Below are 18,731 nucleotides of genomic sequence, written 5' to 3' on the forward strand. Positions count from 1 at the left end.
ATTTCTGTGCATTAATTTTGTATCCAGCAACTTTACCAAATTCACTGATTAGCTCTAGTAGTTTTCTGGTGGCATCTTTAGGATTTTCTGTGTTTAATATTATGTCATCTGCAAATAGTGACAGTTTTACTTCTTTTCCAATTTGTATTCCTTTTATTTCTTTTTCTTCTCTCACTGCCGTCGCTAGGATTTCCAATACTATGTTGAATAGTAGTGGCAAGAATGGACACCCTTGTTCCTGATCTTAGAGGAAATGCTTTTAGTTTTTCACCATTGAGCATGATGTTTGCTGTGGGTTTGTCATAGATGGCCTTTATTATGTTGAGGTAGTTTCCCTCTATGCCCACTTTCTGGAGAGTTTTTATCATAAATGGGTGTTGAATTTTGTCAGAAGCTTTTTCTGCATTTATTGAGATGATCATATATGGTTTTTATTCTTCAGTTTGTTAATGTGGTGTATCACACTGATTGATTTGCAGATATTGAAGAATCCTTGCATCCCTGGGATAAATCCCACTTGATCATGGTGTATGATCATTGTACTATACTGTTGGATTCAGTTTGCTAGTATTTTGTTAAGTATTCTTGTGTTTATGTTCATCAGTGATATTGGCCTGTAATTTTCTTTTTTTGTGATATCTTTGTCTGGTTTTGGTATCAGGGTGATGGTGGCCTTGTAGAATGAGCTTGGGAGTGTTCCTTCCTCTGCAATTTTTTGGAAGAGTTTCAGAAGGATAGGTGTTAGCTCTTCTCTAAATGTTTGATAGAATTTGCCTGTGAAGCCATCTGGTCCTGGACTTTTGTTTGTTGGAAGTTTTTAAATCACAGTTTCAATTTTAGTACTTACGATTGGTCTGTTAACATTTTCTATTTCTTTCTGGTTCAGTCTTGGAATGTTGTATCTTTCTAAGAATTTGTCCATTTCTTCTAGGTTGTCCATTTTATTGGCATATAGTTGTTTGTAGTAGTCTCTTATGATCCTTTGTATTTCTGTGGTGTCAGTTGTAACTTTTTTCATTTCTAATTTTATTGATTTGTGTCCTCTCCCTTTTTTTCTTGATGAGTCTGGCTAAAGGTTTATCAATTTTGTTTATCATCTCAAAGAACCAGCTTTTTGCTTCATTGATCTTTTCCATTGTTTTCTTCATCTCTATTTCATTTATTTCTGCTCTGATCTTTATGATTTCTTTCCTTCTACTAAGTTTGGGTTTTGTTTGTTCTTTCTCTAGTTGCTTTAGGTGTAAGGTTAGATTGTTTATTTGAGATTTTTCTTGTTTCCTGAGGTAAGATTGTATTGCTATAGACTTCCCTGTTAGAACTACTTTTGCTGCATCCAACAGGTTTTGGACCATTGTGTTTTTGTTAGTTACTTGGCCTGAGGTGTCTCAGCACTGGTGTCTACAGACTATTGGGAAAGGGTGGGGTGGGCCCTGGGGCTAATAAGGTAGAGGGAGGATTCCACAGTGGCACCTGCCAGCACCAGTGTCCACATGGTAGGAGTTCCCAAAAATGGCTGCCTACAGTGTCTATGTCCCCAGGGTGAGCTGCAGTTGCCTCCTGCCTTTCTGCAAGGCTCTCCAGGATTAGTAGGTAGGTCTTACCCAGGCTCCTCTCAAATTACTGCCTCTGCCCTGTGTCGGGGAGGGTGTCAGATTTTGTGTGAGCCCCTAAAGGGTGAAGTCTTTATTTCCCTCAGCCCTCTGGGACTCCCGAAAGTAAGCCCTGCTGGCCTTCAAAGCCAAATGCTGTGTCTTCCTGGTGCAGGACTCCCAGGCTAGGGAGCTCACTCCTTTGGGAGAAACTCTGCAATTGTTATTATTCTCTTGTTTGTGGATCATCCACCTGGGGTTATGAGATTTGACTATATCACAATTCTGCGCTCCCCCTACTCATCTCATTGTGGTTCCTTCTTGATATCTTTAGTTGTAAGAGATCTTTTTGGTAGGTTCTGGTCATTTTCATCAATGGGTGTTCTGCACATAGTTGTAATTTTGGTGTGCCTGTGAGAGGAGGAGAGCTCAGGGCCTTTCTACTCTGCCATCCTGCACAGTCCTCTCAAGAATGCTGGTTTTGATTTCAAATCCAGCCCCCGTATTTCCTAACTGAATGACTCTCTGAGTCCCAGTTTACTTAACTGCCCAAGGCTGTTGTGAAGAGCAAATGAAATATGGTAAAGTAAACCTCTGTAAATTATAAAGGGCCATACAGAAGTAGGAATGCTTTTCTTTATTACATGATGGTTTACTGATTTATATTTTCTGAATGTAAGCTCCACAAGGGCAGGAATATCATGTCTTGTTTACTTTGTACCCCAGAACCTTGTATGGTGGTACATAGTAGACACTCAGAGTCGTTGTGCAACTCTGACTTTATGGATTACTACTACTACATCCAGAAAAAAAAAAAACTATACTTTAAGAAATATATCAGATTAACTAGGTGATGTTTCAGTTATTTTGGATTTATCTCAAAGGGTGCTTCATGTTCAGAAGACACATATAGAGGTTTTTTTTAAAAAAACTTACATAAATATCTTTCCTTAATGTGCTACTTGCTTCTAGAATGTATTAATTGTCACAGATAATAATTTTTTACTTAAGAAATTTCCATTATCTTCCCAAGTCCTGACACACATGTTGTCAGGCCTGTTTCAAGCATTATAGCTACTATTTATTGTTAGTGAAACATACAAAAGTGAAAGCATTTCTTTTACATTTTAGTATTTATACAGCATATTTCTTTATTCTTTAAACTCTCACAACTACTTTGTTAGGTGGGTTATTTCTTTCATACAAAAAATAAAACCAAAGTCAGGGCGTCATCAATGTCATTTTTATTCAGTTCCATTTCTAATAGTTTGGCTGGACATTATTTCACAAGTTCCCTGTTACAAGAATCAGATGATCTTTCTAAATTGCAATTTCAAAGAATTTTGGTTTATGAAGATTAACAGATTACATGCATACTCACAACTTCATAAATATTTTATGTGTCATACATCAAAAAGATGAGACTTTAAAGTTTCTAGGATTAGAATAAAGTGTTTCCTTCCAGAAAATATAAAAGCATATATCCAGCACCAGAGCAGTGATGATATACATTTATACATGAAGATGATGCTGTGAGGTATCTTTCCATAAGAGTGGTGAAGGATGTGAACTGTCCCAGCCATATTCTGTCCTCTGGTTCCATTTGAAATGCCTGCAGCTATGAATAGGCTGGTTGAGGTCAGAGACCTAAAGACCTAGCTTACAACTCTGGCCTTAATGAAGGCCCCATCCTCTTAACCACATGGTCAGATTTCTCTTCTAAAACAGCAATTTGCTAAAATGTTTACCAAAAATCTAAAACTACTGCTTACTTTCAAAGTGACTAAGATGTTTCAAGACAGTAGTTAAGTCTTTAACAAAGTTTTACTCCTTATATTATTATAATATCATCTTTGGTTAAAATCATTTTGGAGAAGTTAACTTGTGGCAATTAACTTCAAAAAAAAAAAAAAAGGTGATTAACAGCCTCTTGGTTACCATGGAGCCATTACATTACAAATAAGGTACAAAGATTTTAGGCACTTGCATGGATCTCAACATCTGTTCCAAATGTACACTCTTCAAGTGAAGAGTCACAGTGTTTGGACACATCTGAGACACACAACATAGCCTTAATCCCACACATTGATTTGTTAGTATACCCTAGCATGCTATTTGTCTTGGCAACTTGTGATTTCAAAAACTAACAGAAGATGACTTATAACGAAACTTTTCCTTTTGTATATAGTTTGGAACGTCTGGTCTCAAAAAAGCAGAGACTTCTGGTTTCTGGAGAGCAAACTGAAATATCCCAAGGGAATATCTTAATTCTTACTGGAGATCAGACAGGTAACCAGGAGAAAGGGTCTTATTATGCCAGTGACCTATATCTTAGAATAATTAGAGTTTAGAACCTTTACAGCTTCAAATTTAGATTTTGACATTTTGGACTCTTTATGGAGTCCAAATGAATAGGAATGAATAGGAAAATCCTATGAATAGGAAAATCCTATGACTCTTAAACACAAGACTGCTGAAAACAAAAAGAGGGAGCTAGGGAAGAGAGGATACAGGTAGATCTTATTTCCTCCCTTTTGTACTATTCTGTTTTCTTGTCAAGGCAGGAGCAATGACAAAGTCTGACTGAGAAGAAACTGGGCCAAACTGAAAAAGGCAGTCTGGGTCTGGAAGGCTGGGCTGATTCTTTATCCCTCTCCTTGAGCATCAGCAAGTCTGCCCACTGATTTGGGGGGAGATGCGAGAGTAGTTCTTCAGTGCCCATTTCCTCTTCCCTATTCTTTACTGCCATCCACATCATCTGCTAGCTGGCCCGGGAATGTAATGTCCTTCAACCCATGAAGACCTGCTCCTTTACACTGTAACTAACTCCCAACTTCCCAATTCCAGAGGCTTATTAATACGAGGCAGGGGTGTTTCTTTTATCGATTCCAGCAATCTATATTAAGCATGAATGAGGCTTAATACTTGGTAGGAGTTTTCATCTGAAAGTGGGTGCTGATGAGCCTGATGCAGTAGAAAGAGCATTGGACCTGGGGTTCTAGGACCTTGGTTCCAGGTGTAGTAGCTCTGCCACTTATTAGATGTGTTTTCTTCATTTAGAAATAGAAAATAATGCCTCTTCACAGTATGGTTGCAAGGGTTAAATAAGATAATACAAGTGAAACTCTAGTCACTTATATAGTCTGACAACTAGTAATACGTGTTAGAAGAATGTCAACATCTCATTGGTAGGTAGTATGAGAAAGCCAAGGTGGGTGGGAAGGAGACAGAAGCTGGCTTCTCACGTAAATTTTCTAAGCTTCTGCTTCCTTCAAACTCATTTCCCTCCAGCTCAGCCTCTAAAGAAGTAATAGAGATGAAATACTTGGTGATGTAGTTAAGTACTACCTGAGAGCTCACCTTCCCTTCCTCCTTTTCTGTAAGCATCTCGGCACCCTATGGAGTTCAGCAAAAGAAAGAGCTGTGACCTGGAAACAGTGTGAATTACACAGTGAACCACAAATATTTGGAACCTGGAATCATAAATCCATATATTTGGAAAATAAAATTAGTAGAGCGATTTTTAACTTAAGTGGTAGGTATGCTTGGTGACAACATGAAGGTATTGTACATGCCACACAGGAATACTCAAAGTTCCATGACACTGCTGTGGCATGATAAGCACGAAGGTATATTATTCCAGTGGCACACATTTTCTCCCCAGTAATCCCATATACGTATACATCAGTATGTTTGTATGATTGGCTAAAGACAGCCCTGATTAATGGCTGCATGAAGGAACAATAATTAGCAATCAGAGCAAATTAAATTCCTGGCTGATTCTAAGCCCCTGAGTAAAATGCAACCCTTGAGGATGCTGTCACATTCCTTCATTTACTTGGCATTAGGCCACCAGTCACCCTGATTAAGACAGAGTTTTGTACTTATAAAAAAAAAGATCGATGTTTGGAGGAGATATTTGCCATTTTTTGCTTGCCTAGCATCCTATCACCTTTTCTTCTGGGGGAACCCAGTTCAGGTGGACGGACATGTGGCCTAGGCCTGGTCAAGTAGAACCCTCCCCACCCCACCCAAGGACTCACATGACTCAAGCTGAATCAGAGTCCACCCCATGTTGCTTCCGCCATACCTATGAGCAAAGGCACCTTCCCCTCCTTATTTTGAATTGGGTAACTTTCACTTGCATTCAAGAGACTCAAGCATAAAAAAATTATAGCCACCACTTAACAAGTCTGATTTAGCAACGTTTAACACCATGCTTATTATTTAAATGCGTATAGCAGTTCCAAGAGAGTGTTGTAGCAATAAGAGTAAGAAAACATGTCTTAACTCACTGAGTCAATGAATATCCTCTGGAGACTTCATGGGAAACAGATCAGATTCCACTGTCACCGCTACAGTTTGGTTTTGCTAGCAAAACCTTCCCCATGCCTTAAAACAAAAGTCACATGCACAAAATTCACAGGATTATTTTACTAGAATTTAGTGGGGAGGAGATGATATAATTAGATTTTCACAAAAAATCTTTAGATTGAACTCTAGCCAAATAAAAGAAAATCCAAGTTCTTGTTTCAGTCTCAAATGGCCTGGGTACTGAAGCAGTGGCCCCTGTCCTGGCATGCACGGTTCAGGCTGTTGATTGTGTGGCCACCCTTTCATGACCTTCAGCTCTCTGCATCATGTCTCAGTAAGCCCAGACACGAATTCTGAAAAATTCCTTCTGTCTGTATGGTTTTCCTCACCCAGCTGAGAATGCTGCTGGCTACTGCAGAACTGTTCACCAACCATACGCTCTGGTCCATACAGCTTTCTTCTTAAACTCTGGGAGAACTCTCAAGGACAGCAGGGTGGCTAAGGGGACAAAAAATAAAGTGCACTGTTGCATTTGGTGGAGTTGCATTTGAAAAAGTCATTTAGATCAAAAAGGTGTCAATAGAACTTGGCTTGTTCTCACTCAGCTAATCTTTAAGAATTCCTATCAAGCCTTAGACAGAATTTTAATGGAAGAAAACGAATAATAAAGGTTGAGGAAAGGGTTTTTTTTTTTTTTTAAGTTACTTTGAAACCAGTTAGTGGGAAATTCTGCATAATTAAAACAAAAACTGACTTCTGGGATGCTGGCAATGCTCTTTTTCTTCATCTGGGTGCTGATTACATAGGTGTGTTCCCTTTGTAAAAACCTACTTGTGCACTTTTCTACATGAATATCACTTTTCCACTAAAGTTTAATTGAAAGGTAAACAGGGCTTCCCTGGTGGCACAGTGGTTAAGAATCCCCCTGCCAACACAGGGGACACGGGTTCGAGCCCTGGTCCGGGAAGATCCCACATGCCGCGGAGCAGCTAAGCCTGTGCGCCACAACTCCTAAGCCCGTGCACCTAGAGCCCCCGTGCTTCCGCAACAAGAATAGCCACCGCAATGAGAAGCCCGTGCAGCTCAATGAAGAGTAGCCCCCGCTCGCCGCAAGTAGAGAAAACCCGCGCGCAGCAACGAAGACCCAATGCAGCCAAAAATAAATATTTATTTAAAAAATTAAAAAAAGGTAAACAAAGACAAAAAACCTGATCCTGTAATGAAGTTAGGTTCATGGGCTCAATGGAGCAAGTACGACTGTACTAAACTATATTTGAACACACACCTTAGCTGTCATGGGTCCCTCAGAGATCGACTTAAAGTAGGGAAGTTATGTGTAACCCCTCTAGGTAACTTATTACATATCTTATTTTAGAATACTAATGTAAATATATTGAGATTTTAAAAAAATATAATAGTGTGAGGGAATGAGGGTAAGCCAGAACTACATAATAATTGTGTGTGACTCTAGTAAGCCCTTGAATACACGATCAAGTGAACATGTACTTCTTTGACCCAAATAACTATTTTCCTCATCAGTATAAATTGTTATCTTCATGACCTAAGACAGTATATGTTGGGAACAACCAATGGAATTATGGACCCATGGCCATTAAAAATTAGTCCAAACTCCTCAAGGAAAATAAATGGAGGAAATCCTAGCAGCAAGTCTCTAGGGAATGGTCAAGTGTAAATATGTCAGACCAGTGCCCTGATCCTCAGTGAAGTTCTGTGGTTGATCAGAATCACCGTCCTACACAGGCCCTCCCACCTACTTTGGAGGGAGGGAGAAGGACAAGAACCAACACATTAGATAATTCTCGCTTGTTAGGCAATCAATAGATTATACCATACTTAAAGCAAAATATGGTCAATTATCACAAGAGTAGGCCAGCAGGTAACTTTCCCAAGGTGAGACTTTTCAGTGTAGTAGCTTACAGCATGTCAGGGGCATCAACAGCAGCCACTGGGAGGATCCAGACCCCCAAGTCTCCAGATGTGGATGACAGTACAAGCTGTCTTGGACCACAGAGCCAATGCCCAGAAGACTTTTCAGATTTGAGTAAAAATATCTACATAATTTTCACAGAAAGATCATCTATATTTGTGGATCCCACAGTCATAGTTTAACAGTCAATGGAGATGTGTAAAAAACATGAAAATCATCTAAATGCCTGGAAGCATGGGAAATGTCCAATTCCCTTCGCAAAATACTATGCAACCGTTAAAAATACTTATGAAGCCAGTGTAAGAACGGGTTAAAATGCTTTTAAAATAATTTTAAAGTAAAAAAGGCAGTATTCAAAGTGTGTATGTACATTTTTCAATTGGCTATGATTATAAAAATGTTAATACTCATACGCAGAGGGAGCAAAAACTTAAGAAAAACAATCAAAATTGTCATTGGGCAGTGGGATTCTGGATTCTTCTTTGCTTATTTTTACTTTTCTGAATTTTCTAAATTTTAAGTCAGTTTTTATGATTATAATAAAACATTTAAAAACCATTTAAATAAAAATTAAATCTAAAGGCAATGCAACTTTTTTTAACCACTTTCTAATTCAAGAATGCCACACTGGTGACAGCTTCATATTACTTCTCTAAACTGAACCAAGACAAGCCCTTTCAGGAGCCAAAATACGCTAGGATGCTGCTCTGCAGCACGGACAACACTGGATGGGCATAAAGCACGGAAGTGATACCTTTTAAAAGATCCCTGGATTTTGCTGAGAGGCCTTCTTTAGGGCTTTCCATGATGCTGAATAGCCAGTCAATGAACTAGAGTGAAAATGAAGAACGGTATCAGTGAAAACAATATCACTATCAGTAAGACATCATTCAAACCCTTGGGCCTGCACATACGAGTATCAGGGCAGTAGTCCCTGGACAATACCTGCCTGGGCTGGGAGAGTGGAGCAGAGACGGGACCAGGCACAAGAGATGGGAAAGTTGGAAAAGGCTCTCATTTAGTTAAATGACCCAGCGAAGTCAAACCTCCATCCTTTGCTGATTACCCTGGGACTTGCTATAGCTTTTAAGAGTGGGGTAGGCATGGGCCCAGAGGGCCTCCTGTGTGCCATGAACGTTCTGCCTCATCGCTCTGAGACGCCCCAGAGAGGTTAAGAACCTTGCCCAAGTCCACTCCCAGTGAATGGCAGAGTCAAGGTCTGAACCCAAGTGCACCTGGCTTCAAAGCCTCACACTCCCACTTCACATCATGCTGCCTGCCACCTGGTTCCGTGTGTATCAGGTCTAGGCTCCTAGGTGGGGTGGTAAATGGGGAAACACATCAGATGTAAGCCCCTGTTCCTAAAATATGTTTCTGTGGCTAAGAACAATTTGTGCCCAAATGGATATGAAGCAAAGTTGAAATGTAAGAGAAAAGGCATAAAACAATTTACTAGGTAGACCCAGGCGTATTAGCTGCAAATAAATCCTGCAGATGAGGTAGAAACTCATAGTACTCATGAGTTTGACTGATATCCCAGGTGCAGCCAAAATTGTTTTTGAATTAGATAACGGATAATTTCGTTGACTGAATGTTGCCAATCTCGACTCATTCAAAAACACATACACTAGTTGTAGGTATTAGGAGTTTTAACCTTGGACTAGAAAAAGAAAATATTCCTAATTCCCTGCTTTAATTAAAACTTTTTTCTTTGTTTATTTTCTTTTCCTCAATTTTGTTTTATCATATCCTACTGGTAAGTAAATAAATCAGGTACTACAAATACATGATAGATGCAGGATGTCTATACTGTAGTCCAAAACGAACAGGGTGTCCCAGGCCAGAAATAAGGGGATAGGATACCACAGTTAAATTTATTTTCATTTAAAATGAAAAAGAAAGCACAAAATTTGGGATAATAATACTAATGCTTATCAGGTTTAAGAAAACAAAGGCATTTTAATTGAGATGCTCAGTGAAGTTCATGGCTAAACTGTGGGTCCACAGCTCAGAAATATTTTTAAAGATTTAAAAAAAAATTTTTTTAAAAAGTTCAGATTTTAAGAGTAAGCCACACAAAGTTGGCTTTAAGCTTTCAACCTCGTAAAAATCCAGTTTTGATTAAATGGGATTCAAAAATACCTTTCAATCAACAATTCAAGACAGGTCAGAGCCACGTAATGAGAAATAAAGGATGTACCGTATTTTCATATGCTCTTCACGACAGCTAGTAGCCTGGGGAAACTCAGTATTAAAAACCAAAAGGTACTTCCTATAGTTTGGGTTTTCCTGAGGGCAAAGGTGATGACATTAGGCCTTTACAAATCTCCCCACGGTATCTCGCGCAGGCCAGAAGCACCTGGAACATGCCTATCGCATGGAATGAGCTGTGGGGAACCTTAAATATGGTAAAAGATGGATACTCCAGATTCGCATCTCCCTGGAGGATTTCCCGGACCCATCCCCAGACATTGTTGATCACCCCCCTCCCTTGCTCATCACCACTGTATCCTTATCATACCATCTTGCAACCTTGAACTTGCCTTCCTGTCTGTCCTCACTCTGAAATTCTGGGCTCTCAGAGACTTATTCATCCTTTTATCCCCAGGATCAAGAACACATATGTCTTCAATAAATGAAGGCAAGTATAAGCTTTTCTTTCCACCTCACCCCTAACTGTAAGCAAGTTGTTGCTGTTGTCACTGTTGTTTTTAGTCAGCAGTTACCCTGAGCCTGGGCTAGCCTCAATCTCTGAGGCTCTGCATCTGCCTGAGATTCGAGGCTGAGTAGGAAAGCCTGTAGTGTGACTCAGGTTTCACTTAGCTCCCACCTCAATTCTACAGCAGAAACTGCTGAAGAGAAAATGGCCGCCTGCCCTGACAAGCAGGTAGCTGCCAACCTCACCTTCTGGGTCTGTTCCTTCCATGGCTCTTTCTGCAGCAGAAGAGGCATGCTACTGGGAAGGAGAGTGACAGCCTCTTGCACAGTGACCCTGTGCAAGGGACTCCTGCCAAGGAACCTTGATGCTGGCCCAGCTGGACCATTTTCCTGATGCCATGGCAACCAACTGGCACTGAGGCCAAGGAGCAGAGGGGCAGCGTGGTCTGCCCATGCAACCACTGCTGTTGCAAATATCAGCAACAAGAAATCCAAAGCCTACAGGAGAAATAGGAACAAGGTCAGGTCACATGCTTTAACAATGCAAAGTAACACATGTTCACATACACAGCCCCCATCATGAGGCGATGTTACCTTCCCCTTCACTCAAACCTTCCGCCTGCCCCACCCCTACCCCAGAAGAGGGAATGGACCGAATAGCAACCTATTTCCATGCTTAATGAAGAGACATTTTGGGGTTTCAGAAGGTTTGAAGGATCCTCTTTCGTGAAGACAGAAGGCCCAACAGTTTCATTATTAGTGTTCTAACATTTCAAGAGAAACAATTTATTTAACACCTAATCATACGGAGATCCAAACATTCCTCTGTTTTGGTGTTTTCAAAGAGACTTAAAAATTGATTAAGAGAGATACAGACAGGGATATTTAGGTTTATTATTATGTGGCCAAAACTGATTTTCAAAAATATGTATAGTGTATTCTGTTTTTAAACAGAAACAACAAATGACTCTCCACATGCATTAAAAAAAAAATCTGTTTAGAATCCATGCATTTAGATTTTATAGACTAATCTAGACACTTGTAGAAATGGTGGTAACAAGGGCTACCTCTGAGTTACTGTACTACTGTGATTTAAATTATTCTTTCTGTTTAACTGTATTTTCTAAGTTTCAAAAGATTTTGTAAGAAAGCGGAGGTTAATACAAACTTTGGAAATGAGAAGAAGAGGAGGAAAGATTATGCTAACTCAAAAAAAAAAAATTTAAAAAGTACCCCTCAATCTCTTAAAATGCCTAATCTCACTAATGAAAATTTCAAAAAGACACACAACTCTGCAGAAGAGCTGGGCAGAATATCAAACAACATCCCAGGTTATGCATATTTTGCTCACACAGCAAACAGCAGACCCATGAAACATGGCTATGGAAAAATACTAAAAAAAAAATGCACATTGGACAGCTGAGTCAAGAAAATGAGGAGAGTAGGAAAGTGCCGTCCTTCATTTTTTTTTATTAATCTTTTTTTGTTTTACTCACCCACTACTAGTGGTGGTTAACCTTTTCTGGGTCATAGGTCATTTTGCAGGTGGGGTGAAAATTTCCCTCCAATATGTGCATGTAAGTATTGGCACAAACACAGATTACTTGCATACACTTCAGGAACCCCTTCAAACCAGGTGTTTGAAGCCATGCTCTGGGCCAGTGTGGAGGCCAGAGCCCTGTACCCCAGTCTTTGTGGGGTCCAGCCCAAGTACACGGGATCCCAGTTTCCCCCTCCAGCTAGAATCCTTTGTGTACTGCCTGTCAAGGAACGTGTTCTGTTGAAAATATTTTTCAAAGGGCAGCCATGGGCATCTCCTAGAGCCTGGTAAGAACATCCGTTTCCTTGTGACGTCAGATAATTGTCATCTTTGTTTCACAAAAATAAAAGGAAGGAAGGAAAGAAAGCTCCAAGCAGCAACATGTTCCTCTTTTGGGAGAGTAAATATCCTCTATATTTTAAGGAAGTCACAAATGACTCCTCTACATTGTACCTCATTAAGAGCCACGTTCTGAACAGACGCTGACTGGTAAGCAACATTTCTGATATAACCCATCAGTTCCAAGAGCCACTCCATTCTCTTCAACACGCCTGAAACAAAAGGATATTTCTTACCAGACCTTGGTTTTCCTTTGCAATGAAAAACAGATCAGCGATTACCATCATAACTAAAGCAGAACACCCGCCGAAGACCCTGTGAGACAGTTTCAAGTCCTTTTATGGTACCTGAGACTTGTGCTCACCCGTGAGAGGGTTTTTGATACTATTCACATCAGATGACCATATTGTGGTCTTTATTTTTAAAAGCTAATTTATTCTTCAAATTTGTGATAAAATGGTGAAATGCATTTATTGGAGTTGCTCAACATGAAACACTAGGAGAAACTGGGCATACCAACTAGTTAGTAGTGTTAAATCTTTGATAACTAGTTGTTTTTATAGTCCTCCCTTGCTTAAATATTCCCAATTTATGCAAAAATCATAAAGAATACCTATCCTAAAACAAACAAACAACAAAAAACAAAACCCAGCTATTACAGGCTAACTGGAGAACAAACATCACATAAATATTAATTTTTCCTTTAAAAAAATGAGGATTCCCAGCACAGCAGAGACTACTTGGAAACGTCTTAAAATTTAGTGCATGAGAGGAAAATGGGAACTAAATTTGAAGGCCAGCTATTTAGGACCAAAGGCAATATCAAATTTGTTTCCTTCATGTATCTTCATGCTTAATAGGGAATACCTACTAGTTTTCTGCCTGATAAATACACTTTTGAGTTAGAGTAAAAAATCTCATTTCTCATCACAGGTTCACTTTTCACTGGGCTGGCGCTACTGTGGACATGAGACAACTCTCTCAGTTGCCAAAGAGGAGGATGAATCAAAATTTCCTACACAGTCTTGCAAAGACTATTACAATTGTATTTGTCAGTTTTCTCTCAAAGCCTTCAAGATACAAGAGATGGGGATGATGGGTCTCAAGGGCTTCCCAGCCACGTCTGGTCTGCTGAAGCCAGATGCCTTCAGGACCTGAATGTAGACGTGAGAAATTTTAAGCATATGACCAAAGGCATGGAGGAGAAATGAGGGAGCTCCCTCTTTAGATGATAATTAAAGTATAAATGTCTAAAATGGTCTAAAAGTTGCACCATTCATTAGCAGAGCTTCAGGCCTGAAGCTTCTGGCTTGAGGATGTAGTAAGGGTGCCCAGATTTTATTCTTCTCACCCCTGAGAAGTTCTTCTATAGAATAACTAATTTGTTGTTGGGCTGCTTTCTTTTTCTCTTTGTAAAATGACCACCCAAAAGCCATTTTCATGAAAACATCAGGGAGAATCAATCAGCATCCATCTGCTTGAGAAAGGAAGCAGGAAGAATCAACCTGATAAACTTGTTTATGTCTCTGAGGGCCTGGAGGGCCAAAGACAAGATAAAAGTCACCAGTAGAATTCATTCCCACCTCCAAAGAGTTGATGTTGTGAGCTGTAATTGCTCATTTCTATCCAAGGTGCTACTCATTTGGTGTAAAAAGGCCTCGCCTGTGTCAAGAAGCACTAAACTAGTTAAGTTGAGGAAACAATTACAACCTAAAAGATGGTAGGCACATCCTTCTGTTCCTGATGTTCGCCCCCAGCTGGCCTTACCGGTGTTGGCGTGGCTCACAATCCGTGCCTGGTATAAGCTGTGCAGTATCATCCAGGCCAGTGTGTCTTTTTCATGGTGCCGAATAGCAACACTGAGCACATCAGTCAAGCCCATCAAGGGGAATCGTCCTTGAGAGATCAAGTATAGTCTGACAAAGGCAGCCTTTTCTAGGCTGTTCTGCAAAAAAGCAAATCGTTCAGTTACTATTAAATTAACTGAAATTGTTATAGAACCTCGGGGCAAGGGCAAAAGAGAAAGGGTGAGTTTGAAGTTGATTACCATTCCAAATGCTAAAACTGTTCGTTTCCTGCACAGTGTGACCTACCTGCCTCCGTGCTATATTAAAATGTACCTACAGACAGATGGTTGTAATGTCACCTCCTGTTTTCTCATAAAAACCATAAATGATTTCAGGGGTTAACTGGTGAGGATATTTAGTAAAGATACACAAATAATAATAATAACAATGATAACTAACAAATACAGTACTTACTATGTGCCAGGCACCATTCTAAGCACTTAACCTGTGTTAATTTGGCACTTCACAAAGTGTGGTACACAGACCTATGGGGCACCCCAAGACCCTTTTAGAGGGTCTGTGAGGTCAAACTATATTCATAATAAGACCCCAAACCGTAGTAATGTTCATTGTATTTTTCACTGACACTTGCAATTTTTTAAAAAGCTAGTTTCATTTAAAATATCCTGTAAACAATAAAAATTACTAGTTTTGTTAAACCTCTGCCCTTGAGTACATCTTTGTAATATTCTGTATGACCAAATGGGAAGTATGCATAAAAGACTTGTGCTGCAGCCCCAAGTGTGACGGTCATCTCAAGGAGAAAGTTGTGAGAGTGAGTTGTGAGCTGAAATAGCCACTCTTCTCATGGAACGCCATTTAGTTGAAAAGAATAATTGACGGACAAACTATGGTTATGAAAACTGAGTATTTGATTATTTTTTAAACGTGAAGGAAGTAAGACTGTCACTTCAAGGAAAATACTTGACAGTATTTATTGCCAATGATAAAATGTGAGCTTTTAAGTGAAAATTAGATTTTTTGGAAAATCTAATGTGTATCTGCTACTATGACTTTAGCAGCAGATACGTAAAAGACTTCTCTGATGAAGTTGCCGGTGATACTGACAAATGTGATGTTTTGATGTTTTATAATGAAATGTACCAACATTTGGAAGATTTTCAAAATTTAGTGACTCAGTATTTTCCAAATGACCAATATATCTTACAAATCTTGCAATAATATCTTACAAAATCATGCATTGGTAAAAGACCCAGAGTGCAATGGACCAATGGATTTTAATGTAACAGAGTACGTGAAGTTCACTGATATGGTTTCAGATTCCAGGTTTCAATTAACCTATAAGAAACCAACACCTGCTGAGCTTTGGTACAGTATCAAAGAAAGACATCCCCGATCATCAGAAAAGACTGTTAACACACTCTTCCCCGTTCCACCTACGTATCTGTGTGAGGCTGGATTTTCTTCACATACTTCACCCAAACAACATCACAACAGAGTGAATGAAGCAGCAGCTGTGAGAATCCAGCTGTCTTCTATTAAGCCAGACAATAAAGAGACTTACAAAAATGTAAAACAATGCCACTTTCTCACTAATTTGTTTTTTGGAAAATAGTTTTTTCTTACATATGTTAAGATGCAATGGGTTTATTATTATTACTTTTAAGTAAATATCTTTAAATTTTTCTAGTTTTAATTGCTAACATGGTAAATATTGACAGATATAAGCCACATAAATACAAAATCTTTGGAGTCCTCAATGACTAAAGTAGTCCCGAGACCAAAAAGTTTGAGGACCACTGAATTACGCATTTAATTCTAACACTGAGAAACAGATTACTATTATCATCCCTCCTTTACAGATGAGGAGACGGAAGCACAGAAGTTAGGCGACTTGCTTACTGCCACACAGAGTAAGAGCTGAAACCCAAGGAGTCTGAGCTCTTCACCTGTACCTTCTTCTTACCTGTGTTCTTTCTAGAAATGAATAGAAAACACAGGGCTCAGCAGAACACATTAACTCTTTTGGGGACACCAGAACAGGATTTAGAATGTTCTAGTGACAATCTTCTGAATGGCACTTTAGAAACCCAAGTGAATAACACAGCAACTTTTAGCTCTAGGTACCCCGAAGTAAATTATATTAATTAATTCGAACAATGTAACATGAATATAACAAGTTGTAATAAATTACATGAACGTAATAATTATGATAATAAGTTATTACTGAGTACTTGCCTTGGGTCAGGCACTTTCCCAACAACTTAACATGGATTAAGCTATTTAACTCTCAAAACAACCCTAATAGGTAGGCGCTATTGTCTCCCTTTTATAGATCAGGAAACCGAGGCAGAGAGAGGTTATGACACTTCACCAATGTCACGTTGCTAGTAAATGAGAGACTGGCTTTCATACCGGGGCAGTGAGGCTGCAGAGTCCACTCTCTCAAGCATTTCCTTATACTGCTTATCCTTGCTTAAAACAAACTAATCTCCAAAACGCCGATATTCCAAATATTCTAACAGTGCTTCTCAAACCTTAGGATGAACCACAGTCACCGGGAGGGACTGTTAAAACACACACCACTGGGCCTCCCTCCAGGGTTTCTGATTGAGTAGGTCTGGAGTGAGACTCCAGAATTTTCATTTCTCATCACTTGCCAGGCTGATGTTGTGGGTCCGTCGGCCACAGTTTGAGAATCACAGCTACACCATGCAGAGGATTCAAGGATTGAACTTAACAGGCCAACCTGCCATATAGTGAAATAAATGATAAGATGACCACCCGCGATGTGAGGGCTCACAGTCCTCTAGACCTCTGGTATTACCTGGTACGCAGGGATGCCATTTGAATAAGTAGGTCCCATTGGGATGTACTTATTCTAAAAATTATTCATTTTTTATCTGCAATTCAAATTTAACAAGGTATCTTGTATTATATTCTAAATCTGGCAACTTTACTCTTATGCTACTTTTTGCTTATTCATCCTTTGATTCGGTATGGGTCTGAGAGGTACTTGTTAATTATCTTGTGTCAGTGATAATAGTGTTTGTTTTTCAATAAGCCACCTTTCTTCATTCCAAAAGGATAAGTATCAGGTGAAGGAAAATAAATGTGCCTACCATGCACCAGAAAGTTCTTTGGTCTGAATATTTCCGTTCTTGTGGATTTTGTATTGAAGATGTCCTGTACTTATTTTTGCTCATCAGTAACACTAAAATGTTCTTGACGAAGTGGGATTAATAAGGTTAAAAAGTTATTCATTCATCTATCCATTTATATACTACTACATATCCAACCATACTAGGCTGGACATGAGACCCCACAGTGAAAAAGATAGTTTCCTGAAATTAGCCAGTAACAAACAAATATGAAGCAAAGTTAGCTTCAGCCAAAAGGATACTATAATCATCTCAATTGTAATTTCCACCTCAATAATAAAAAAACACATAGATATGTTATTACCTCAGTAATCTGGGCAACCCGATTGGCTTCATCGTCTGTCATTTCCGAGAGGCATTTTGCTACACTGATATACAGCTCTAGATCATTTCTCTGGTAAAGAAAAATCCAAAGCATGTCAATATACAGTGTAAAATAACACGTATATTCTCAATGTTCTGACAAAATCATTAGATTTGCTTATCTCCACGAACAGCAGCTGATGAGATTTTAATTTTAACCAAGCCAAAACTCGTGGCCAATTTTTATCATTTAAAAAACATCTTTCCTGTTATTGCGTGTATTTCGTTTGACCGTACTTTTTTCTCCTTATCAGAACCCATCATTCCAAATGGATTTTTAATTTCTTTGTACAACTACATTTCAGAAGTCTGTTGGGGGAGAGGCAAGGCTAGTATTAAGTCACTTGATGTAAACAGTGGGTCAGACAATACGCCCAAGGACTCCCCAGGTGTAAAGTACAAGGGTTTCTTTTTTTTAATTTTTAAAATTTATTTATTTATGGCTCCGTTGGGTCTTTCTTGCTGCGCCAGGGCTTTCTCTAGTTGCAGCGAGCGGGGGCTACTCTTCGTTGCAGTGGCTTCTCTTGTTGCAGAGCACGGGCTCTAGGCGTGTGGGCTTCAGTAGTTGTGGCTCACGGGCTCCAGAGCGCAGGTTCAGTGGTTGTGGCACACGGGTTTAGTTGCTCCACGACATGTGGGATCTTCCCGGACCAGGGCTCGAACCCATGTCCCCTGCATTGGCAGGCGGATTCTTAACCACTGTGCCACCAGGGAAGTCCAAGTGTAAGGATTTCTGAATGTGCTCACCTTCCACAGGCATTTGGTAAAAGGCCTAAGAGCAAACTTCCTGGTGCCGCACTGGTTAACCTGCTTCTGAGCGTGCTCAAAACTTTGGTTCTAAATATTCAACCTCAATTTAGATCTTGGAAGCAAACATTCTTAGTGAAGAATGTGGTTATTTCTTGCTAGCCTTCCCACCACATTCTTAAAACATATACCTCCCTGCTTTGCCAAAAGGCTTTAAAAAATCCCAAACATAAATTGTCAGGAATGTAAATATTTTTGTTCCTC

General features: G+C 39.5%; 1 protein-coding gene across 6 annotated transcripts in view; it reads right to left on the reverse strand.

Annotated features, from left to right (window-relative positions):
• Positions 1 to 2,810: 2,810 nt before the first annotated feature.
• Positions 2,811 to 18,731, reverse strand: part of FOCAD (focadhesin) — a 311,339-nt gene continuing 295,418 nt past the window's right edge. For all 6 annotated transcript variants that reach the window (XM_007176810.2, XM_057547663.1, XM_057547662.1 and 3 more), the window contains 6 exons: positions 17,662 to 17,751; positions 14,156 to 14,333; positions 12,503 to 12,600; positions 10,756 to 11,007; positions 8,606 to 8,681; positions 2,811 to 6,401 (listed from right to left, as the gene is read on the reverse strand). In XM_007176810.2, the coding sequence (XP_007176872.2) occupies positions 6,328 to 6,401; positions 8,606 to 8,681; positions 10,756 to 11,007; positions 12,503 to 12,600; positions 14,156 to 14,333; positions 17,662 to 17,751 (768 nt within the window). In that variant the 3' untranslated portion in view covers positions 2,811 to 6,327. The remainder of the gene's footprint in view (positions 6,402 to 8,605; positions 8,682 to 10,755; positions 11,008 to 12,502; positions 12,601 to 14,155; positions 14,334 to 17,661; positions 17,752 to 18,731) is intronic.

The sequence above is a fragment of the Balaenoptera acutorostrata genome, chromosome 6 (genome assembly GCF_949987535.1).
Source record: "Balaenoptera acutorostrata chromosome 6, mBalAcu1.1, whole genome shotgun sequence".
In the NCBI taxonomy this organism is placed as follows: Eukaryota; Metazoa; Chordata; class Mammalia; order Artiodactyla; family Balaenopteridae; genus Balaenoptera; species Balaenoptera acutorostrata.